Genomic DNA, 24927 nt, shown 5'->3' with positions numbered 1-24927 from the left:
TCCCTGGTTCCTTGACAGGAGCTCATCAGGAGAGAGGATGCTCTGTGCTGGCTGTGTGTCTGGCCTGAAGATGAAGGCATGTTGTGAAGGTCTAAGCCCACCTGAGTGTTCTGGCCAACCCCCCCGTGTCTTCTAGAGAGAGATGCCAACAAAACAGCCCTGGGTTCAGTATCTCTAGATGTGGCCTGGGATTTAGAATGGAGCCAGTGGGACCTCTGCCCAGCTATTCTGGCCCCAGCCTTGACCAGGAACTACCTTTGTCTCCAGACAAGTGGAGCACCTACTTGCACGGATACAAACATTTACAGATGTCTCTTTCCCTCCACTGGTAAGAAGCAGCTGCCTAACTTGACTGCTCCAAGTCATTCTGGTCTGATTGGGTTCCTGCAGGACAGGTATTCAAGCCTGCAATGTCCACCTAGAACAGGTGGTTAGATGGTAGCCCCTTGAGGCACTCAAATCATGTGGTGAGCTGAAGCTTGTGCCAAACGCTGCATTGCTGTCTCTAACAGCAAGTGAATGGCACTTCAGTGAAACATGTAGGCAATCCACTACTATTGCATCCTATTAAATATCCTCCTCACATATAACAAGCTCTAGGAAGCTTTTAATATGTGTTTCTTCATAGTATGCTGCAATGTTTCTGTCTCAGGTTAATTATAGTGAGGAGAGACCAGAAAAGCCTGTGTGTGCTTGAGCTGGCTGCAATGTGAAAGTATTTACCTGCTAAAACCCTCTTCAAATAGCACTGAAATGACAGGGCAGAGGGTATGAAAACAACTCCATTTGCTCTTTTATCCAGACACTTCCTGATGATTACAGGGTGCTCAGCACAAAGGGCTGTGATTTAGAAAGGAAATTGCACTCCAGTGAAGGATTTACTCATCTGTGATATTTATAATCCCTGCTCACTAGCTAAAACTGGATCATCCTGCACTTTGATAGGAAATGTGAAGAGTAAAGAGCCAGGGAAGGAGATCTCTGTGGCAGGCTGTGTTTTGAAGCACTGACCAATGCTCAGCTCTGTCTTTACTCTCTGAGTGACTTCAACAAAGCTGTTTCTCTCTCATTGTTGCTGTCCTCTGCAATTGTGTATTTTGCTACAACCATTTTCTCCTCTGCAGCACTTGATGCTGGGAGCAATGATGTGCTCTGCTGAGATGTATCTGCAAGGCAGCTGTAGTCTGCAGCCTGCTGCCAAAAGCCAAAGTCCTCATAGGCAGCAAAATAAAGGGCAGAGGGGACAGTCAAGTCCTGCCACTATCTCCAAGGACTGCTGGTAGCAAAAGCAACATTTGCTGCATGGAGAGGACAGGAATGAGACCTACTGCTTGAAAGGCAGTTTCATATACTCATAGATTGGTGCAGGCAAAATGACTTTGGGTTGCTGGGATCAGTCTCCAAGCCTACAAAGAGCAAAAGCTCTGCATTCACAAGGCAGGGGCTGTGGTGTGAGCCACAGTATCCAGAAACAGATGCTGCTTGGTTGTGGCTCCAGCTCATGCTGCTGAGCCAGTTGTTTCATTTAGTGAGGAAAGCATTTTGTTTCCTCTGGTGAAATATTTTGCCTATTTGAAAGTTTCTACATGGTGTTTTCAGATCAAAGCCCTCAGAGCTCCTTTCACAGTCCCTCCATGGAGTGAGCGGGAGGGATGTCCTTTTCCAAGGCGTCGCTGCGTTCTGGTAGCCAAGATGTGTTGCTCACCTTCAGCCAAACACCAGCATATTTTCACTGGGAGAATGCCAGGAGGGAATCCAGATAAAAAAATGAAAACATTTTTTTCCAAGCATTTCTCCAACAGCTACATGTTTTTTTTCTTCTTAATGCAGGATGCTAATAAAAGCCAGGTTACGCCAAACCCACTGCCGGATCGGTGCTACTGGGAGGTGGGGTTTTTAAGCTGCACCAAAGGAAAAATTCCAGCATCCAGCTTGCTCATTACTTGAAGAAACAGAAGCATACCCCTGCTGTTGCCCTGTCCTAGGGGAGCTGAGATCAGATGTGAAGGCCATGTGCTGGACTCAGGAATGTTTGTTCAATCTCCTATTCCTTCTCTGCTTTTTCCACTACAAGCCCTTGCACTCCTGACATTGTATTTTGCTGATCATAACCACAGGGTTTTGTTTTATGGGCTGTTATACCAGGAAAATGGGATTCTTTGCACCCTATTTGTTAGAAAATGTTTGTGGCAGCAAAAGGTTGGTAATTAATCACTTGATTGCTCCTAGCTCCACACAGCACCCCAAGCATGACCAGTCTTGGGACAAATCCAGCCCCCTACGCATGGCAATTTTATTCCAATATAAAGCATACAACCAGCAGTCATGGAGAAGGAGAGCTTGTTTCAGCCTCCTCCACACCTTCTTTCTCTCCCCAGAGTCTTAAAGCATACCTGAGTAGGTGTTTGTGTGGAGCTAATTGGTCTGAGGAACAGTATAACTTCAACCACTCATTGACTGATGAAGTGATTGAAACAAGATGCTAAATGTAACTGTTCAGCATAGTTAGGTCAATACTGGCCTGCTGAGGAGTCATGTCCACTGAGCCCAACTATCAAACAGCTCCCTGTAACAGGACCAGCTTTCAAAAAACCAACCCAGCCTACTAACATAAGCTGGAATTGGAAGGTCAGCTGAAGTGGCCTTGATATATGGAGGTTATGAGCTCACTGTATGGATTGCTGAGGTACTGCTGTGCAGACTTGAATGCAAGGCTATGAGCACACAAATGCTGCTGCTACGTGAAGGCAAGGATGGATCTTGTGCTCCATCACTACAAACCTTTCTCTAGGCATAACTGTGCTGTTGGTGATGTTAATACTGTTGAAACATCAACAGTATAGGAAACAAAGTAAAACCTGGCTAGTGTTGTCAGTCTCCAGGAGAAACAGAGAGGGCACACAGAGATACTTTGTTTGAAATGTGCTGTACCAGGAGAGACAATCAAGGTTTCCTCAGAATTGCTAAGCCTGCTCAGAATCTGACCTTTGAGTACTGATGCCAGCTGTAGATCCATTTAGTTAACACATTGGCTGAATCAGATCTAATTTCAGCTTCCTGACGAAGACTCGGTGTCAGGGTGCAGTGGGACATGGAACACAAAGAAGGAGCAGAAATCTGGGCCCAGAATTTCATTTCATACTCTGACATAGTCTTGCTGGTACAACCTTTCTACACCTGCAAATCAGGCACCAGACTTCCACACTTTATATATTTTTTTGTGCTGGGTTCTAGGACTTTTAGCCTGACTGAGAGAAGAAACTTTCAGAACAGATCTAATTTGTTAGAAAAGAATATTCTTACCTTCCTACCAGGTGGTCCAGGGAACCCAGTCAAACCAGGTAAGCCCACATCTCCCTGCAGGAAGCAAGCAAAGTTGGCTTAGTTTTCCCTGTGCCCAGTGCACTGTTGCTGCAATGATTTTGCTGACAGCAGGACCCAGCTATTAATATTTCTCATTCCAATTGCAACTCTCCAAAAAACTGCGTGGGTGAGAAGTGTAGATTTAAACAACATCTCTATTAACTGGCTCATATAAACAATAAACCCAGTTAATTAAGGGCAGCTGTTGCTTTTTGCCAGCAGAATGGATGCTTTTGTGTGCTGCAGTGATCTCATTCAGTCACGTGCTTCACTTGCCTTTCGATAGGCATTTAAATAGCCAGGGCAAGGAGATTTTAGCTTTTAGATGCAGTAAGAACAATAGGCACCTCCTGCCAGACCCAAACCACACTGGTTCAGCCCATGGCTCCAGTGCTGATGGTATTGATGGGATAATTATTTAACCTGCCTACAGCACATGGGTTGAACTTTTGCAGGCTGCCGGTGTGGGAGGGTTTTTTTCCAGTGGCCTGTGCTTTTGAAGAGGGACTGCATCACATCCCAGCTGGCATACCCCAAATCATCATAGGAACAGAGAAGTGTTTTCCTGTGTAACCTCCCTAGCATCCAATCCCTTCATATAAGCATACTTTGGCCTTGTCTGATTAGGATCAAAACCACCTTTAAGGTCTCTAATGCTGTGCTGTGCCTGCTTCCTGAAAATGCATTTGGAGTATCTAGATTGAAAATTAGGCACCACTCCAAACTCCTGCTGGAAACCCCTTGTTTCTATTACTGCTAACAGGAATAAAGACTTGTTAACATGAGCTAACAGTGATGTGGATCTCTCCCTTTCTTACACTGAGCATGCTTGCAAGAAAATGGTTCCAGACTCTGCGGGTGAATGGTTTCCATCCAATGCCATTCCCTGTCTAGTGCACCAGAGATTTCAAAAGGCATCATGTGCTGTTAAGTTAAAAGCAGCAATTCAGACTTAGCCTTCTCAGTGTTGTCTAGAATTGCTCTCCATCTTGCATTTCTGTGGCTTGCTGTGCTTCATGCAGGCATCTGGTTTCAAATGAAGGGCCTAAGTTCTTCATGGCTGATGCTTTCTATTAGCTGTGCATTTATAGCAAGGCTTATCATGAAAGGAAAAGAACCAGGCTTCTTGCCCTGGACATGAGTTATGAAGTATTGTGCAGGCAACACTGAAAGAACTAATTGAGGTAGAAGTTGTGGAGCCTAAATAGCTCTACTGTTCACATCTAGACTTCTGTGAGGACTTGTTGCCTCAGTAAAAATTGCTCAGCTGTGAAACGGCAAAGAATTATCAGAACTCTGATCCTTAATAATTGCTAAATCAAAAAACCAGCAATGCTTCCCACTTGTGTGCTTGGTGTTGATCTGAGCAGACCCTGGTGGAAAGGCCTCTGGTTATCATGCAGCAGAGCTATGGTCTGAGCAGCCTCCCTTTCTCCACCAGCAGCGCATCAAGGCTGCTCTCACGGCAGTGATCTGCTGTGGGCTGCGTGTGTGACGTGAGGCAAGCCACTGCTGCTCAGCTCCTCAACAAGTACATCCTTCCCTTTGCCTGCAGGCTTTTCAGTGCTTGCACTGGGACTGCCTGTTTCTACAGCTGCATGCCCAGAGCTGGCAAGGTGTGGCTGTTTCTCTTGCACACTAGATCAAATGCTTGGTTTAAGTAGCCATGAGCCAGCAGCAGCAGAAGCTAAGTTTGGGCTGTGGATTGTGCATAAAATGGAGGAACACTCAGATAACAAAAAGCTGTGGCAGCAGGCTCTTCTGTGCACTGTGGTCAATACCTTAGCTAGCTCTCTTTACTCTTGAAGCCTTGGTCTAAGTCTTGATTTTCAGTCCTAAGCCTGCACAGGTATTTGTGAAGCTGGGGGCTGCAGGATGGACTCCCTCCATGTGCATGCACGGGGCTTAAAGCACTGTTTGTGCTCCCTGTGCAGCTCCTTACCTTCTGTCCACTGCGAGCTTTGCCAGGAGACAGCCCAGGATCACCTTTCTGACCCTGAAATGAAAAACTTCAGTTAATGACATAATCCAAGGACCCAGCCCACAGATTGTGTTCTGCTTCCACCAAGCCTCCAGCTCAGGAAAACACTGTGTTTTCTCTCTGCCCTGCCCCAGCACCCCAAATGTGCTCGAGTCTGAGTGTGGTTGTTTGGCTGGGGGTGGTTTTGGTGAGTGATTGCTGCTGCTGCTGCTAAAGCATTGAGTTTTAAATAGTATTTGACAGTATTAAATTGACTAAAGACAGGATAACTGGAAGTAGGCAATGTCAGGACTTTGGAAACTTATTAGACTAGACAGCTGTGATTTCTTTCTTGTCTTCAGCTACCATTACCAAAATAATTAGCAGGCTTATTGCTGTGACTAAACCATTCTTATACAACTTGCTGGATGCTGTTGCTTTTTTTAAACTGTGGGCAACAGATGAAACTGCAGAGAAAGTTACATTAATTAGATGCTACCAACACCCAGAGCAATTGTGAGGCTTTTGGGCTGGCAGGGGAAGGAGACAACTTTATCTTAAAGTGACAGAATTCTCTGCTTTCCTTTTGAACATCTGTAATGGGAGAAACCACAATTTAAGACTGTGATCACACAGGCTGAATTTCAGCAGCATTTGAACAGCTCATTCCAACAGAGTCCTTGGAAAATCCCACTTTGTATATTTAGAAGGTAGAAAGGTAATGTGTACAGCTAACAGGGTGGGAAATAGAGGCAGGAAAAGCTAGGAGAGATCTGAAGCATACCAGATTCTTTTGATAGGGGAGAGGTGGAGAGTAGCACACAAAGCAGGGCAGGTCTGTATAAAATCTCTTCTGGCACAGCTAAGACACAGGTATCCCAGTATCAGGCCCTGGCTGTTAAACACCCCTGGGATGATGAATCAGTCACAACTTCTATGTTGCCACATCAGCAACACAGGACTCAAAACCAGGAGCCAAGCACAGGGTAGTTGTAAGGGTTAATTAATGGCTCTCAGGTGAAGTGCTTGGAGGGAAGGTGAGACCCTACAAAGGACTAAGAGTATTTCTAAACTGGTGTTTCTCATTAGCAGCACAAAGGTCTTGTTTTAGTGAGCTGGGCAGCTTTTCCATGCAGCCTTACTACAACTGCATTCAACACATACCTTCTGCCTTACTTTCTGCCTTACTTCTTCTCCACCATCCACCACAAGCAGCAAGATTCAGAGTGTGAGACTATTTGGCTATGGACTGTAGGGAGCACTGCTGATTCAAGGCAGATGCATCTGTACAAATTGTGAATGAAGGCTGTCTGGTTTCCAAACAGCCTATGAAGTCATGCAGATAATCTTGCTTTGCATGCAGCTGTTATCAGGGCAATTCTCCCACTTCTGTGAGCTTCAGAGCAGTGAGTGGGTGCTACAACTGCTTGGAACAGATTAGAGCAGGCCTCAGGATCACAGGGTATTAATTTCTGCTCTGCAAAATGAATGGACTGAAGCAGGTAGACACCCAAAACTCTGCCTAAACCTTGCCATGTGCTCAGTGATGAATTTGAGCCATGTAAAGAAATACAAGCCTCTAACATTTCTTTCCCTGGGAAGCTCCAGATCACATTAGCAGGCTGCTTTGCAGTATGGTTCTGTGCTCAACACTGCAGATGTGGATGCACAGTGTTCAGCACTCAGATGGAGTACTCAGCCACAAGCAGGACCACACATCCCTAAGATTAATCAGCAAGATGGCACCAGGGCCAGGGAGAATGGAGGCTTGGATGAGAAGGCTGTAATTGTGGATTAATTGTCCAAGTCTTCTCACACAACATGAGAATTAGCCTGAGCCTTGTCCATCACTAAGACACTGCACCTTGCCCACAAGCTTCTCTCTACCTGAGTACACTACTTCCTCTTGTAAAGGAAGACATTTTTCCTCTGTTTTTTTTCCCTACCTAGAAGTCCAGAGTCTAGAATCTAGAAGTCTGGAGTGCCACTTAAACACCTCAGCTTTGCAGTCCTACTAATAGTATTTTAAACATCAGTGAGCCAAACTGCTGAGCTATCTCAGAGTGAAATCATTCAGAAAAGGGAAAATTCACTTTTTCCTAGCATGATAACAAGATAGATTTTTCCAGAGCAGGTATCTATGCAAACCATACTAGCCCCTGATGCCAAAAGCCTCCACAAGAGAAGTGCAAACCCAACTCTTGTAATGACTTTTGAAAAACACCTTATCTGACAGTGAACCCTCCTCCCAAGCCCAAATTCCATTACAGCATCCTTGGAGCTACATCTGGTCATTAGCAAAAAATCCCCTCCTGCCCCTCCAGCAGCCTACAGGTCAACGCAGCCAGACCCAAACCCAGCCCAGCATCTGTCTGCAACCATTAAAGAGGTTATCTTTTATAATCAGCTTTTGCTAACTAGATGCAATGGCAATTTTACAGCTGCCAAGGACAATAAACAGAATGCAAAGAGTGGCAAGAAGCCCCCTTTAAGCAGCTGCACATTATAGATGGTTGAGAAAAACACCATGGGCTCAATTCTCAGGCAGCACGAGTGAGTGTAATGCCACTGAAGGCAGTGGAACCAGGCCCAAGCAGATCAGCAGGAATTTGGCTCACCAGCTACACACAGCTCTGTGCAAAAGATCAGCTTCCTAAGCACCAGGAGTTACAAGTTCTCAGCTCCAGGGACAAGTGGACTCTGTGCAGGACAGAGATGCAGGAGTCCAACACAAGACTGGTGCTCACCAATGCAACACAGCTCAGAAGAGACAATCAGAACACACCTATCTCTGCAGCTGCAAAGCTAGGTCACATCCTCATATGATTCCCTGACCTTAGGAGTACTCTGTTAATGCAGCTGATAAAAATTGTGCTCCTGGGTTCCTTCCTGAGTGACAATCACTTGGTGTTAGTCGTTGTTTCCAAGCTGTATCTATCTAGGAAACTGCTGTTTCCTTGCTTGGATGGCTTGTTTTCCCCCTGGAATTAACAGCTGTCTTGGTAAGACATAGCAGCTACTTGAGCACTCTCAGCAAGAGGTTCTAGTTGGGGCTGCTTGGCCTTGTTGCCCAGGCTGAGCATTCACAAGTTCATAACTTTGGCCATGGGCTGTGCGCGCTACAAGAGACAGCAGATTGCAGCTGCAGGCTTGTGAAGCCTGGTGAAGAGTATGGCATCAAAAATATAAGGGGGTGAAATACCACTTTTTGTGTGTGTGTATGAAGTCCATATTCTGAGGCTGGTATAACACCAGGAAAATGAAAGGAAGGAAGCCAAAACTCTGAGATCTGACAGATACCTTCCAAAAGGTGCTTCTGATACAAGACCTTGTAATCATGGCTTAGCAGCTCTCCCTGCTAGAGGTGAAGTTATGTCCAGGTCTGGGCAGAGCTACAGCTCTCACATCCCATTGCAAACTTCTTTCACTGAAGCATCCCAGAGGACAGTTCTGGGCACCTCAATTTAAGAAGGACATTGAGACTCTTGAACGTGTCCAGAGAAGGGCAATGAGGCTGGGGAGAGGTCTCGAGCACAAGCCCTACAAGGAGAGGCTGAGGGAGCTGGGGTTGCTTAGCGTGGAGAAGAGGAGGCTCAGGGGAGACCTTATTGCTTTCTACAACTACCTGAAGGGAGGTTGTAGTCAGGAAGGGGTTGGTCTCTTCTCCCAGGCAATCAGCACCAGAACAAGAGGACACAGTCTCAAGCTGTGCCAGGGGAAGTTTAGGCTTGAGGTGAGGAGAAAGTTCTTCCCAGAGAGAGTTGTTAGCCTTTGGAATGTGCTGCCCAGGGAGGTGGTGGAGTCATCATCCCTGGAGGTGCTGAAGAGGGGCTTGGATGTGGCACTTGGTGCCATGGTTTATTAGTCATGAGGTGTTGGGTGACAGGTTGGACCTGATGATCTTTGAGGTCTCTTCCAACCTTATTGATTCTATGAAATGCTGGCACAGACCAAGGATGCCAGATTTCTGCTGCAAACTGCTACAGCTGTCTGTCCACTGAGGGCTTCCTGCTGCCAGATCATGCATTAAGATGGAGGAAGAATGCTTACAGGAGGTTTTTATACCTATTAAACACCAACTGAATACAGCTGTACAGCTAAATGATGACTTCTGACAAGGCATTGGGCTAAAAGCATTTAAAAGAAATTCCTAAAGCACAGAAACACTGTTTTGACTCTGCAGATTGGACCAGGCTGAATTTGCAGGACTGGAAGTTAGATAAAAGAACTTTGATTTGACTTATAAAACTCAACAAGTGTGATCTGGAAGTCATTGATGGAGAATAAATGCAGAACACTGAGATGTAGAACTTTTACAGCTTCACTTTTCAAGCCATATAACTACAGTTCAGAATTTAAAACAGCTGCTGCTCACCAGCATGTCTCCAGTGCTTAATTTTTAATCACAGAGAGGCCATCTGCCAAGTTTCCAGAATCTTTTTCCCAGAGCATCAATAGTGTTCATAACATCTCTGCCTACTGATGAGATCATGACAAGGAAGAACTCTTGCTTGTACCTTTATGTTTGGCTGAGACATTCTACAGCTTCCTGGGTAGTGAAGAGTATTAAGTACTGCCTTTCAAAACTCCACTATTCATAGAATGGTTTGGGTTGGAGGGAAGCTTTCAAGGTCATCCAGTCCAACCCCCCTACCATGAGCAGGGACATCTCCAACTAGATCAAACTGCTCAGAGCCCACTCCAAGCTGAGCTGGAATGGTTCCAGGGATGGGGCATCTACCTTCTCTCTGGGCAGCCTGGGTCAGTGTCTCATGAATGTCACTGTAAATAACGTCTTCCTTGTCTCTAGTGTAAATGTCCTGCCTTTTAGTTTGAACACATCATTCCTTGTCCTGTCACAACAGGTCCTTCTAAAAAAAGCCTGTCCCTATCTTTCTTATAGGCTACTTTATGTACTGGATGTTCTGGAACCTTCTCTTCTCCAGGCTGAACAACCTCAGGTCTCTTAGCCTGTCCCCACAGGAGAAGAGTGCCAGTCCTCTAATTATATCTGATTATTTTCTTGTGTCCCCCTAGTCCCAGCTAGGTGATATAAAATATCAATCTCTTTCTGCAAGCAATCACACCAAAACTATCCAAACCAATTTCCTAGGAACTTCACAATCTTTAGGGTAACACAAAGCCTTATACACAGGAACAAGCTGGGAATTAAAAGAGCTTTCTGAAGGGTTTTGCAGCACACTGGGTCAGCTCCCCTCTGGAGCCACCTCTGTGTTAAAGTCCCACATGAAGGGAGAAGGTTTGGCTGGGTGGGGTGACTCCCACTCAGCAGCAGCACCCCAGGGGGAATGCATGCACAGGAGAAAAGCACAAAACATAGGAGGAGGTCTGAGACACCTCATGGGGCAGATGAAGACATCTGGAAGGAAGTAGTGGGTTCATTTTGGGAGGACTAATGGAGATCAGTGTTGCCAGAAACTCTGGGGAGGGAAGGAGAGACAAGGGAGTTTCAGAAGGAGGAAGACAGAGGAAGAAGCCAGGTTCTGCCAGACCACGCTGCCACTGTCTGGACCCTAAGGTGGAGTTAACAGGCTGCAAAACCCAGGGAGGGGGAACGAGAAAGCAGAGAAATCCAGACCTGCTGAAGCTCTGGAGTGGGCAGATTGCACTGCCCCTCTCTCAGCTAGCAGTTTGTTTCCTGGCATAGGCACAGCTTAAGCAGGATCCTATTTAGGCAGACTGTGAAATTAGGGAGAACCCAGAACTGAGACACAACCCAGAGCTGAGGCACACAGCGGGGCCTCTCTCAAGCACAGGAAAAGGTTTTGGTTGTGCTGCTGGAGGGTCTGTGTGTAAGCAGAAGGGTGAAATGGCTTCTGTTACTTGTCATATTGCATGATGAAAAGCTGCACTTCCCCCTCTAAGGCATCCCCTCAAACAAGACAGCAGAGCTCCTCACGCCAGTCAATACTTACTTTCAGACCTGGGGGGCCGGGTGAGCCAGGATTTCCATGGGGACCTGGAGGACCCTAAAAAACACAACAAACAGAAATTAAAAGGAGTCAGGAGGCATCTGAGTTAGTCCTGGGAGCTGCAGAAAGCTACAGGCTGTGGCGAGACCCAAGAGCAGAGCAACCACAGCCTGCAGAGGCAGAGACAGCTCCATGTGAACCCCCGGTAGTGCCTTCAGAGCTGTGAAACTTGGCTGCTGGATCCCACCTGCCTTCATGGGAGGGAGCGTGTGTCTGTCACCACAAAATATGTCATGGTAATGCATCTATTTGGGCACACCAAATATTCCACAATCAGGGACAGAAAATACCTTGGGATTAGGGGAGTCACAGCTCTGCAAGAAGCCCTGGCAGATGGAGGCAGGCGGGGAAGAGCGGGGGTGTTAATTTCTTTGGCCAAAATGAAAGAGAACAGAGGTAATTACTAAAGGGAACTTGTTCAGCTCTTTGGGATGAGCTCATTTCCTCTACAAGGCAACCAGGTTTTTGACTTCAGAGGTCAGAAAGAGAATAGATGGCTGGAAAGTAAAACAGAAGGAGCAGAAGTGAGTCCGTGTCTAAGCCATTTGAATCTGTCTCCCAACTCAATGATACTGACAGAGTGTCTACCCTCAGGTCACATACAGCAGTATCTCCTTTTACATCCACCTCAGGTCACACAGAGCACAATCTCCTTTTACATTACATTTTAAAAGCATCCTGCATATTTTCCAGTGACTATTTCCAGGACACTATTTAAGGAATTATCTAGAGTAAGCAGCTAAGAACAGTTTATGCCAGGAGTGTATACAGTACAGAAGATCTATTAACCTCTCCAGCAGAAGTAATAACAATTCTAAGTCCTCTTGAACACGTTCCTGGGAGATGAAACAACCTGAAGATTCAATTCCAAGGACTCCTGTTCTGCCAAGACTGTGTGTGAGCTTTACACTGCCATGAGGAGCACTTTAATGTACCCTCCAGTTAGGAGGAGTGCAGACAAGGGGATAAAAAGCCACTCAGACACTTTCTCTGTAAGCTGTAGTATTTTCAATGAGCATTTTAGCACATGTGGGGCCAAAGTCTTCAGGGTCTGATTTCCAAGGAAAATTACTGCAGTTAAACATGTGACTGCCATCCAAGTTCAGTGTCCTTGCTCTCTTTGGAGAGAACATCAGGGCACTGATGTCTGTGCAGTTCTATTTTTACTGCCCTGTAATAGCAAAAAATGCCTTTATTTATTTATTTAGCTCTTGCATCCTGTGGCACAGACAGTTGTTTACTCCTCAGTGCTGCTATTTCACAACATGCTCCGCTCCACTGCAAGAGGCTCTTCAATTAAAAGGCTGAGAATGAACTTTGCAAATGGCATTTTTAACCCATATGTCCCATTTTTAACCCCCTGTCAAATTTTCAGCCTGAAATTCTCCAATAGTTTACCCTGACTGTGAATTTCCAATGAAGCTGAAACAACTTTAATGAAAATTAAGTTGTTTTGAGTATCAAATTGTCCTCTGAACCCCTCCTTGAGCTGCTGTGAGCACAGTAACTGAGCACTGAGTTAAATAAATGAATCTTTCCCAGCAAACTGTGGCATCATCTGTTCACCTCATTGAGTGGGACACCAAGACAGAGACTTCATGTGCTTCTTAAAGTAATCCAGCAAGTCTGTGGTAGCAAAAGAACTTCAACTCAGGTCTTCCAAGTCTCCAATATGTATGAAAATTAATATTAAGTGACAGAAAGCAGAACAGTAAAGTCTCTATAAAAGATGAGTTCTTAAAAAGCTCTCACACGTAAGCAATAATCTAGGTAGTGCTGAACAGGGTTCACAAATCCAGACACTGCTAGATTTGCGGAGGAAATTCAGCTGTTACTCAACGATGGAGTCAGCCAGCTTGGCTCAAAGCCCATTTCAATGCAGTTAGTTGAAATCCATGCTCCACCACAGCCTGGGGCAGGCTTAAACCAGTGTCAGACTGGAGAGAACAGCGTGATTTGGTGTGACTCCTAACTAGAGATGATAGTTTCCAGGAGCAAACCTGGAACACTGAAGCACAGCTGCTGATCAAGCACTCCTAGATAAGAGACTAATCGCACCTCTGACATAATTTGGTGCAGGCTCTTCCAGAGCTAAACCAAAGCACAGCAATAAAATCATAAAAAGCCTTAACCAAATGGGAAGAAGGGAGAAAGAATCTAGTCCCAGTATCTGATTATGAAAAACACAGGCTCTTGACATAAGCTGGAGCCTTTACCACCAAATTCAGTGGTACTCATAGCATGGAACCCAGGCAAAGGAAGGTCAGAGACCCATCAAGTTCCTACAGACCAGCGTGGCCTTATCCTAGTGAGAAGTGGCCACATTCTGCTAATGAATTGACAGGGGGAAGTCCAGTCTGGCACACAAGAAACTGCTGCAACCAAGGGCAGGGCTTGTGCCAGCTGTTTCAAACTGCTCTCATAAATGTGGAGCAAAGGGCGTAGTCTGGCAGGAGTCCTAAAAGTGGTATAAAATAACTGATCCTGATGTGTTCCAACAAGGTTAGTCCTGAAGCTGTGATTACACCCACATTCTTGGCAGAGCAGGAAGATGTGGTGTGGTACAGTTAGATTGGCTGAGTAGCAACAGGTACAGGACAGCAGCTGCCTCAGGAGCTGTTAGCAGTACAAAATCTGAGCTGGCAGGCCTCACACATGACTCCACACACCAAGCTCCAAGCCTCAGTAGCACTCATCATGCCCCAAGCTACCCACCCTTGTTTTATCAAACTCAGCCCAACATTCATTCCTTTTCTCCTACTGTGCCCAGCAGAATTACCCATTCCTAAGCAGTACTCCCAGAAATAGCTCTCTTTCCAAGGAGAAGCAATTCAAGAGTTAATTGCTCTGTAGTTCTACAGTGAATTGCTATATTTTACTCATGCTATCCTGGATTTAATTCAGTTTCCCATTGATATATAGAAATTTGGATTCCCCTAAATGTGTTTATGGTCAATACATTAATTTTGCTCCTCCTTTATATGCACAGGATGGGACTGTGATGAAAACACTGAACAGAAGAACGTTACACACACGTTACAGTTTGCACTTGTGTCTGTTCACCCCCTGTTTTTCACAGAACCATAGAACCATAGAATCAATAAGGTTGGAAAAGACCTCGAAGATCATCAAGTCCAACCTATCACCCAACACCTCATGACTAACTAAACCATGGCACCAAGTGCCACATCCAATCCCTTTTTGAAAACCTCCAGGGATGGTGACTCCACCACCTCCCTGGGCAGCACATTCCAATGGCCAACAACTCTTTATGGGAAGAACTTTCTCCTCACCTTGAGCCTAAACCTCCCCCGGTGCAGTTTGAGACTGTGTCCTCTTGTTCTGGTGCTCATTGCCTTCGAGAAGACACCAACCCCCACCTAGCTTCCCTTGGAAGTGCTGAAACACTCCAATCCAGCAGCAAGCAAACTTGCATCTGAAATCTTCCAGAGCCTTGCACCAGAAATTCCAAGGAAAATGTTACCATGGGACATCAGTAGCCCAAGGTTCAGCGGCACGGAGAGCAGAACAATCCCTGAATGTGTTCTCCAAGTGAGGCAGGGTTTCCCAAAGGTGACAGGGTTTGTCATCTCCCTGGAATGTCCTTTACTTGAATGATGCTACTTGAGAGCTGTGCGGTGCCATCCAGTTCATCTCAGTGACGTGCCTGGAGATGGGACTCTGCTCACAGAAGCGCTTTTATGCCTAATGGTTCACAGCCCTCAGAAATTAACAAAAGTGTAACTGTGCACAGCTCCCTCCAGTATTCACAAGGAGGGGGGGAGGAATCCTCTGAACTCCTGCAAAATGCTGGAAAGCCTCAGTCAGAGGAATGACAACTGATTCAAAACTCATTATGTCTTGGGGTTTCACTGTGTAAGAGCAACTTTTTCTGCTCCTGACCTACAGATCCCACTCTGACCTCTGGCTTGCCGAAAAATGAGCTAAATATTTGAAGTGAGGCCAAACAAACTGTTTCTTTAAACACTTCTTTTCAGGAATTGGAAAGTCTTCCTAATGAAATGAGGATACCAGGGAACCTCTATGGCTGAGTAAGTTCTTGCTTGTTTGAGGAGGGAAGCCCTGCATTTTAAAGGAAAGGGAGATTTTTTGCAACCACAGACCAAATGTAACAGGGATGTGCTACACCGGGACCTTGCAAACTTTCAAGCTGCTAAGGTTCACAGGAGGATGCCAAGAGCATCCCAAAGCATCAGGGAGTGCACATACATTCCCCTGACCCATCTATTTGGATTTCTCCTGTATTGCATCAGAGAGGTTAAATAAAACAGGAGCAGTCACAGCAGGCCAGGCTTTTTATTCCCAGTTCTGCCTCTGGCTTGTTATATAGGCATGGATAAAACACTCCCCTTGTACCCGAGTATGTCCACCTGTTAGAAAGGGAGATTGACTTCCAGTGAGATGTGGCTTTCTAAATTACCTATTTTGGAAAGTTTGACCACAGCTCTTGTCTTGCTGTCCTGGGAGCAAAGCCAACAACAAACTCCTGCCTGTCGTGTGTCAGCTTGCTGCCTCCTTCACATCGGAGGGGAGCAGATAACTGAGGTTTAACACAGTGCTGGGCTGGAAGGCAGCATTTAGGACCAAGTGTCATGGTTCACAGCACATTTCTGCAGATCTGATTAAACTGTGGGTAGTTGGCTGGTCTGACTATACCAGTGAGGAGTGGAATGAGTCACAATTTGGTATCGACATAGATGTGTTGGCAAAAGCTTCTCCTGCAGAGAGCATGGGAGTGAAGCTAATCGAGCCTGGGTGAGGCAGGAATAAGCTACAATGGTTCAAAAGTTATTGCTCCACTGGGATCCCTTTGCTGACAGTTACTTGTAGAGCTTGTTAGCACAGCTCTGCTAGCAAACCCCAGCCCCCATTGCTGCCTCCCCACTAAACCTTGATGTTTGAAGAAACACAAAGGTCATCTGCAGAAATGATGTGCAACACACATTACTCCCACAGAACTGCTCTGCTTGGGTTGCTCTGCACGTACCCACGTGTCACCACTCACATACCCAACCATGGAAAAGCTGTCCCACTGTATGCTTTCACATCACATAAAGCTGGGGAAATCCTTCGTTGCTAAAACTGCCATCTCCTTCAAGAGGCACTTCAGACCTTACACAAACACTTCCCAAGGCACATGGCACATTTATTGCCAGAGGAACAGTCTGGACAGAGCTCTTGCTTATGCCTCAAATTCTTTATCGCAGACATAATGGTAAAGCTACAACAATCCTGTGTGGGTACAGAGAGAAAACCCTCCTGTGAAGCACACATGACCAATGCAGCACTATCCATACAGGTTTGCAGGGCTTCTGAGAAAGTGTTGTGAGCCAGGGTTATTTCCAGTCATCAGAATTGCAACACTTTCCCTCCTTCCCTTTGGAATCCCTCATGTAATGAGAAAAAGAAGAAACAGCAGCTTTCATTTGTTATAGATCTCTGTTTTCCTAGTCACAGAGTAGAGCCTGAATCTCCTCCAGTGGGTTTAAAATTAATTCCATGCTTGTTAAAATGAAGAATTTGGCTTTTTCAAGAAGGCTGCCACTATCCACTCTGCTACCCTACCTCGGCTTGCACTTGAATGCTGAGATGTGTCCTGAGCACAGCCTCTTCCATGCTTTTGCTAAACCTTTGTTATTACAAACCAGGTGGCATTGTCTCCCTGGAGGAGCAAGATTCAGACTGCACAGGCAAGTCTGTGTCTTATCTGCTGGAAACAAGGAGGAGGAATCATGTGATCAGTCATGTTCTCCTACTGGCTGTCACTGATTGCAACCTCACCTGCAAAGTTAAAGCTAATCAGAGCTTCTACTTTACCCTGATCAATACTTGGGGAGAAAGGGAAATAAAACCAGAGATTATATGAAATTCAAAGGAGTGGAAATACTGCACTGCATCAGCAAGAGAGCAACGTTATGGATTTCTCAGCTACAGAAGTTTGTGAGTCAAATGCTGCTACTAGATTTTCCACTGAGCCAAGTAATTGTATAAGCATTGAGAATGTAGAAATTATGCAAGGTATGATGAGAGCAAATGTGTCTCATGCTTCAGACCATAAACTGCATTGGTGACAAGAAAATATCCTTCCTTTCCTCTGGCATCCAGCACTGCAAACTTACATCCAATATCCACCTTCCCTCAGAACCTCAAGCCTTGGGCAGGAGCTTCATGGAACACCTTATGGGTTCTCCATGGGCTGGGCAGGAGCGAGAACTCTGCAGCTGCTTTGTTTGAGGATCAGGTTGGGCAGAGGTAGCACATAACCCCTGCAGTGCTGCACGTTTATTTTACTTTGCACAACAAAAGCCAAAGTTGTAAGAATTCCCCTAAGCCTGTCTCAGTTCCTGGCAGCTCCTCTTCTTTGCGATGAAATCCTTAAACCCCAAAGAGCTTCAAGAAAAAAATACTGGGAGAAACACGTTGCAAATCAAAACAACTTACACACAGAGTAGCTCTGTTTCCAGTGCTCCAGGCCAGACATTTAGAGAATGACCTTTTTGCCCCCTCCCAAAATTAGCACAGCCTCTTTGCAGAGGCCTGAGCCAAGCCAGGCTCAGCTGTGCTGAGCACTTCCTAACTGGGAACTCTTTCCTGGGCTGATTCTCAGCACCTCTAGCAGGGACTGAACTCAGCAATCCTCTGTTGCTTATTGTCTTTCAGAGGTTCATCTTAAATGTAAGATGGAGATGCTACAGCTGGGGACTAACACAGAAAGTTCTAACACAGCTCCCACAATCCTTTTCTCTTCAGGAAAGCTCAGCTTTGGGTGGGTAGTGGGGTTCTGATGAAGAGCTGAGATTGGGCCATTCCCACAGCAGGGAGGGGATGCAACTGGAGTCTCCAGCCACAGAGTCAAGTTTGTGCACAAGAAGATTGCAAGAAGTAACACCAAACACTTCTGGTGAGCAGTGAACTGGGCTAAGAACAAACTTTCAGCCTTGATTGGGACTTAGTAAGAACTGCAAACTCTGTGCAGTTTGCTGCTGTGGTTGGAGCTCAGGTATTTGTAAGCAGGAGACATCGGGACTGTCACACCAGTCCTGCTCATGTTTCACTAGACAACATATCTCATGTGGAACACTTTGTCCTGTCTATAAAAAGTATGAGCCTGGTGCTATCTAATGCCTTAACCTCATGGTTCACATCAGTGCTCAGGTCTGTTGATAGCCATGCTGAAACCATGGGAGGTCCTGCAGACCTTTTGGCTTTTCCTGTTGTAGAAAGGAGGTGTGTTTATCCTTGCTGGTTACTGTAAGATCTCACAGCACTGTAACAAGTGTCCTCAGGGAATGCACAGCCTTCTAGCTCTTAGCCTTTCAGTTGTTCTTTAAAGACATTACGTTGAGTTGAGTTTTAGCCAAGTGTGTGTGAGGAAATCTCCCGCTGCTGCCAGGCCAGGATGCTGCCTGGATCACAGATCCAAATATGCCCTTCTTCCTTCCTCAGACACTTGCATCTTTTGATTCCCAAACTACATTGATTCAGTGGACAGGAAATGCCCTTCACAGCAGTACCTTGTGAGACAGCACCATGCTACCACAAATACAGTGCCAACAGGTAACTGTATCCAGGTCAGGCATGTTGCCCAGCTTTGGAAGTCTGCTCCTGTAGCTTGGCCAAAGCAGAAAACTTTTCTCACACTGAGCTGCACCACTTGGCACCAGATGTTTCCCCAGTATAGCACTCAGTGTTCAAAGATCCACATCAGAATTCACTGTGAGATGGAAGAAATTTAGGAATTTGCAATGGATCTTGTAGAACAGATAAAACATTCTGATTTAGGTCTTGACATGGAGGCAGAGAACAAGACTGAATCTGGGAGGAAAAATGAAAGTTCACCCCTGTGTGCTGAGTCCTTGGTCCTAGACCAGGACCCCACCAGTGAAGCCATTGTGACAGTGAAGGATGTCAAAGGAAGCAGTTTGGGAAGTTGGGGAGAGTGAAGGACTGAACAAAAAGCAGCCAAAACTAACGTTCAGCACTGGGTTTGTAGGAAGGAACGGATACTGGAAACAAAATGGGACAGACAGAGCTCACTTCTGACAGCCATTTGGAAACATTCACCCCCAGCCTTTGCTGGTGCCAAAGGTTAGTGCAGGGAGGCTACAAATCACCAAGTGTGGCCTCTTGAAAACCTTTAACAGGGAATAAGAGAAAGGAGGAAAGCCAGACTTCAACAGTGTGGCCTGAAGCAGTTAGTGTCAGCCACAGGCCCATACAACAGCCCTTGGAACAGGAGGACAGGCAGATGCAAGCACAAATGGATAGACATTTTGAAACTGCTTACTCGAGAACCTCTCTTGCCAGGTGGTCCTGGTAAGCCTGGTAGACCTGGTGGACCCTAGAAAGAGAAAAAGAAACATGAGTGACAGTTCTGCAACAGTTTGCTGCTCCTGGCAGTGTTTCAGAGAGACCCATAATACAGCCTTTTGGAAATAGAATAAACCAGGTTGGAAGAGACCTTCAAGATCATCGCGTCCAACCCATCATCCAACGCCACCCAACCAACTAAACCATGCAACCAAGCACCCTGTCAAGTCTCCTCAACACCACAGCCAGAATGTCCCTTCAGCTTACACTACTGCTATAAAGGAATAAAACAGCATGCACAGTAACATCTGCAGAAGCTTGTCTTTCCATAGAGCAGACACACAGCATTCACATCTTTCTGCTGTGGATCGCATTCCCATGATCGCAGCTGTCTCACACTTCCATTTCCTGGACCTGTTCTGTAACACAGGGGTAACACAACTGTCTCTCAGCTTTGGAGTTTCCTGCTACATGCCAGCACATAACAGAAGTGAAGTGTTGAGGCTGGGTGGTGTTTTCCTCGGTGAGGAAGGAACACTGTGTGTGGTAATATGGATCGGCTGAGGACGTATAGCCCTTGGTGCTGCAGGTTCCTTCACGAGTTACAACCTAACCCCATCCCAGCACTTCATATGTTAAAGTGACATGTTATAAAGCATAATAAAATTGGTGTCAATATTGGAAGTTCCTAAATACAGCTCTTTAATGTAGGAGAGGGCAACTCATACATGTCAAAGCAGTGGCAGGGGGGGCTTGGAAGAGGGTGAGAACAAAGTGGAGATATCAGGCACCCAGCTGTGCACTGATCTGAAACAGGTTAGAAAAATACACTTAAGCAATGAGGTTTGAACTCCTTTGAATTTCTTTTTTGTTTTTATTATTTCCCCCCCCCCCCACAATGTCCTGGAGAATTCAGATTTCTGGAGAGCCATTTGCAACTCCTCATAATTCCTCAAAACTTCTATTCTCCCCCAAGCCAAACATATCTAACAAGAATAACTGTTAATTAAAGTGTTTCCCAGAGGGTTTATATTCTAGTAGCTTGTTGCAAGAGTTTTCATCACATCCAGGGGGGAAGAGAGAGATCCAGAGAAGTAGAGTGAAGGATATTGGAAGACAAGTTGAGCTCTCTAGCCACATGGTGGGCAGGAGAGCAGGTCCCAGGAGCCATGCTGTGTGGGGAAGATGCACGGAGTGGGTGCAGCACAAAGCCCCATGGCCACCCTCTGGCCCCAGCATGGCCTTGCTCCCTCTCACTGGGTTGTATCTATAGGACCTCACATGCACAATGGCCCTGAGCAGAGCCTGCTGCAAGGCTGACCCTGCTGCTGCTGAAGGATTGCCAGCCAGAGCTGCTCAGGCTCTTCAGAGTGTTACTGACCCTGAGGAGTAGTGAAAAGTTCATGATCTGCAAGGCAGTTTTCAGGAGTCATCAAGTGTGTGATTTAGTCACAAAAACCAGTCTCTGGAGATCTGTACTCAAGATCTCAAGCCCAGAGTAAGACTTTGAACAGAGAAAACTTGCTTGAACCAAACAGATAATTGGCGAACAAACACTCCCCTAAAATTACCAACCCTCCTACACATAAACAGCAAGTTCCTGTGTACTCAAGGTATAAAAGACATTGATTCAAATAAATAATAAATCAGAGAAGGAGTCAGCAAAACTCAGGGTAAGTCTCTCTGTGGTACTGACTTCTCAGGACATCACATTAATCATAACATTTTGGTTTTTCCCCTGTAGTTAACTCCATCTGTAGTAAAGATGTCAAGAAAAGGATTGTTGTGAAAGTGTAAGAGCTTATACAGCACAGAAAAGTAAGTTTCCCATGCAAAGGCACACAGGGGTGGACTTCAACCACCTTATCCCTCATTGCTGCTACCTGTCCTGGAAATTTCCAGTCTCTAGAGCCTTCATCTGACCCTTTGCAAGTGACTTATTGCTGGCTAACACAGCATTACTGCTCCTTGTATTAACAACCTACATTGATACAGCTGACCCTTGTTGTAGCAACCTACACAAGCATTTTAACCTGCCATTGTGCCAGCTCAGGGCCCCATGCATAATGCAATCATACAGCTGTGCAAATAGACACATGATTGGAGGGGTTTTTAAGTCTCCTGTATGATTGTGCTCTAGAATCCAAGCTTCTATTTTAAATAAATCCCCTTCCCTCCTAGTTGGGAGGATAACTACCACAACATGGATCCAGTGCAACTGATGCAGCAACAGTTAGAGTTTAACAAAGATGAGTTCTTAAACTCTTCTCCATCAAATCTCACCCCCATTTACCCTCCTACACGTAGTAAAAGAGAAGATGCAACTGTCTGAGAACTGTGTTCCCTGTCTTCCACAACTGAGGTGACCTTTTCCACCTTCCTGCTAACAGCAGCTGCAATTGTACTTGGCCACTTGAACAGAAACCTTCTCCAAAAATCTGGGCTGCTCAGAAGAAACTGAAACTAACATAACAGAGAGTTAATACCTGAACTGGAGTGGGAATAGAGTTAATACCTGAACTGGGGTGGGACTATGGAGTTAAAAGAAAGGCATTTAGCTGGAACAGCAGAAAACCAGCAGTACACAGTTCAGGAGTTCCAATCATAGAATAGTTTTGATTGGAAGGGACCTCCAAACTTCATCTAGTCCAACCCCCACAGGAGAGAGCAAGAAAATCTTCCACTACATCAGTCAGGTTGCCCAGAGTCCTATCAAGCCTGGCCTTGAATATCTCCAAGGATGGGGCCTCAACTACCTCCCCAGGCAACCTGTTCCAGCATTCCACTACCCTCATGGTAAAGAACTTCCTCCTTACATCCAACCTGAATCTAATTTCAAACCATTGCCCCTCCTCTCACTACAGACCTTTGTAAACAGTCCCTCTCCAGCCTTGTGGTAGCCCCCTTTGGGTTATGGAAGGCCACTATTAGGTCTCCCCAGACCCTCCTATTCTCCAGGCTGAACAACTTCAGCCTGTCCTAGCAGGAGAGGACACACAAAGAGCTGGATGCAGTACTCCAGGTGAGGTCTTACCAGAGCAAAGTAGCAAAATCCCCTCTCTCAATCTGCTGGCTCCTTTTGATGTGCACACTGTCTGCTCACATCCAACTTCTCATCCACCAGAGCTCCCAAGTCCTTTTCTGCAGGGCTGCTTTCTATCAGGTGACTTCTATCAGCCTATATTGATAATCAGGCTTGCTCCAGCCCAGGTGCAGGACCCTGTACTTGGTCTTGTTAAACCTCATGAGGTTCACCTGGGCCTACCTTTCCAGCTTGTCGAATTTGTTTTTTCCCTCACCCTTCCCCCCCCCCCGACTTCTGAAGAGTAAGAGGAGTAAGGAGACTGTGGGATGAGTGGCTGAAAGGTATCAGCCACTATGGTAACTGCATGAGCCAAAAGTGTGACCATACATAACTTAGCAGCCAGCCAGGGGGGCAGAGGACTGGGGCAGCTGGATGAACACAGGTGGTTGTGAAACACAGCACGCTGCAAGCCCACATCGTAGCTTCTCACACAGTTCTGACTGGATGGGAAGTCTCCTGTGGCTTCCTCCTAACTCATTTCTGCTCTGCCCTGTACCTGTGCCTCTGCATCATCCAGCTCAAGCTCCCAAACGAGAGGCCCATGTCAGACAACTGGCTTTGCCTGGGGAGAGCAGTACTGAAATACACACAAAGAAAAATGCACATCCGCAGAGACAGCCAAAAAAGAATGAGACTGGATGAGGGCCCAGCTGCTCACAGATGATGGATGCAGTCCCACTTACAATGTAAGGCTCTGAGACATGGAGAGTAAGAGACATCTATCAACAAGTCACCATGCAGCAAGCTGTGAATCTGCCAGGAGGCAATGTCCTTGCTGTCCCTATGCTCACCAGAGACACCTTCACCTCTAATGTAGAGGTCCAGGGAAGAGTTAAACTGATCTCACAGAGCCTGTGTGGACCTCTACATTGTCCCCTTTGGAGCATCCCTGGAGAATTCCGTAAGGAGACGGGAAAGTTTCCTTCTCCTGGCAGCTGGAGGAAGATATCATTTCTCTGCTCCTGCCCTCTCATTGCACAGAAGCCCCATGAGATCAGCAAAGCTGATGGCCTCCTGCAGTCAGATATTGCTCCAAGCACTTTGGTTCTTGTCTCCTTGGCTTCTTGCCTGCTCCCTTCTGCAAACCTATGGCAGAGCACACCCCCTCTTATCACACAAAGCAAAATCAGAGATCAAGGAGAAATGTGGCAGAAGCAGGCTCTCTCTCTCTTCTCAAGCCAAACAGATGAATTGTTAACCAGCCTGTAGAGCTCTGTGAAGCAGCTAATGGCAGCCACCTAAAAATTTAACCCTTCTCAGTTTCCCACGGTAGCATTAGCAGCAATGACTGATCCCACCAAATGATTATGGGATTTATTCTAAGCTGCTGCTGGGAAGCTTTCTGGAGCAAAAGGGCCTTTTTTTTCTTAGCTTTTTGAGCTTCAAATTGCAAATGGAAAATTAAGCTAAGTTGTCTGAAAGGGAAATACATCTGACCCTGAGGAGAAGAGAAATCTCACCATTTCCTCTTGCTGTCAAGATCAGCCAGTTTATACCTCTGCCTCTCCCACATCGTGACCCTCCTCACGCTGCCTCCCCTGCCCACAGCGGTGCCGCTGGCAGCTAGGTGCCTTCAGATCTCAGAACCTGAGCAAGGCTGAACCTGCTCTGAGAGGGCTTGAAGGAAAGTGTAATCAGCAGAGGAATTGCTGCTGTGATTTGGGAAATGACGGACTTCCTTTTGAGTGACTCCCAAATCAGCTAGCTCAGAGAGGAAACCTTTCCTGCAATGGTTTCTCCAGAGGCAAGCATGCATCCTGGCAGCAAATAGCATGATGATTACCCAGGACACAGTTCAGCTCAGATTCCACACTGATAGACTGGCAGGTCTGTAATTTAGGCTCCTCACAACTTCTGCCTCCCCTGCTCTGTACCCCTGCACAGCATTAGTGGCAGAGTTCTCTCCCCAAAAAGGACTGCCCTCCAGAGGTGGGCATCCTGCACTGGTGCAAAACACTGCAAGGTCTGAAGAGAGAGGAGAGAGCATTCTTCTTTCTCAGATGTGAATGCATGTGGTAAAAGCCAGCTTAAAAGGGAGCTCAGAAAATGCATCAAAAGCTTCTCCTCAATTTGACATCAGGTTCTGAGCAGTGACATTACTCCTGCAGATGAAGCACCTGGTTTTGTTTTCTTCCCAGAAGACAAGGCATATTTCACGTGCAAGGCCACTGACACAAATCCACCACTTGGCCTTG

General features: G+C 46.1%; 1 protein-coding gene across 3 annotated transcripts in view; it reads right to left on the bottom strand.

Moving 5' to 3' along the window:
• The window catches only part of COL27A1 (collagen type XXVII alpha 1 chain), a 171599-nt gene that overhangs the window by 122441 nt on the left and 24231 nt on the right, over positions 1 to 24927 (bottom strand). For all 3 annotated transcript variants that reach the window (XM_068155646.1, XM_068155645.1, XM_068155647.1), the window contains 4 exons: positions 19625 to 19678; positions 11260 to 11313; positions 5306 to 5359; positions 3304 to 3357 (listed from right to left, as the gene is read on the bottom strand). In XM_068155646.1, the coding sequence (XP_068011747.1) occupies positions 3304 to 3357; positions 5306 to 5359; positions 11260 to 11313; positions 19625 to 19678 (216 nt within the window). The remainder of the gene's footprint in view (positions 1 to 3303; positions 3358 to 5305; positions 5360 to 11259; positions 11314 to 19624; positions 19679 to 24927) is intronic.

This window comes from Melanerpes formicivorus, unplaced genomic scaffold (assembly GCF_026170545.1).
Source record: "Melanerpes formicivorus ecotype bairdi unplaced genomic scaffold, bMelFor1.0.p_v2 SCAF_33, whole genome shotgun sequence".
Classification (NCBI taxonomy): Eukaryota; Metazoa; Chordata; class Aves; order Piciformes; family Picidae; genus Melanerpes; species Melanerpes formicivorus.
Note: the sequence above shows the minus strand (reverse complement) of the source record. Positions and strands in the feature narration are given on the sequence as shown.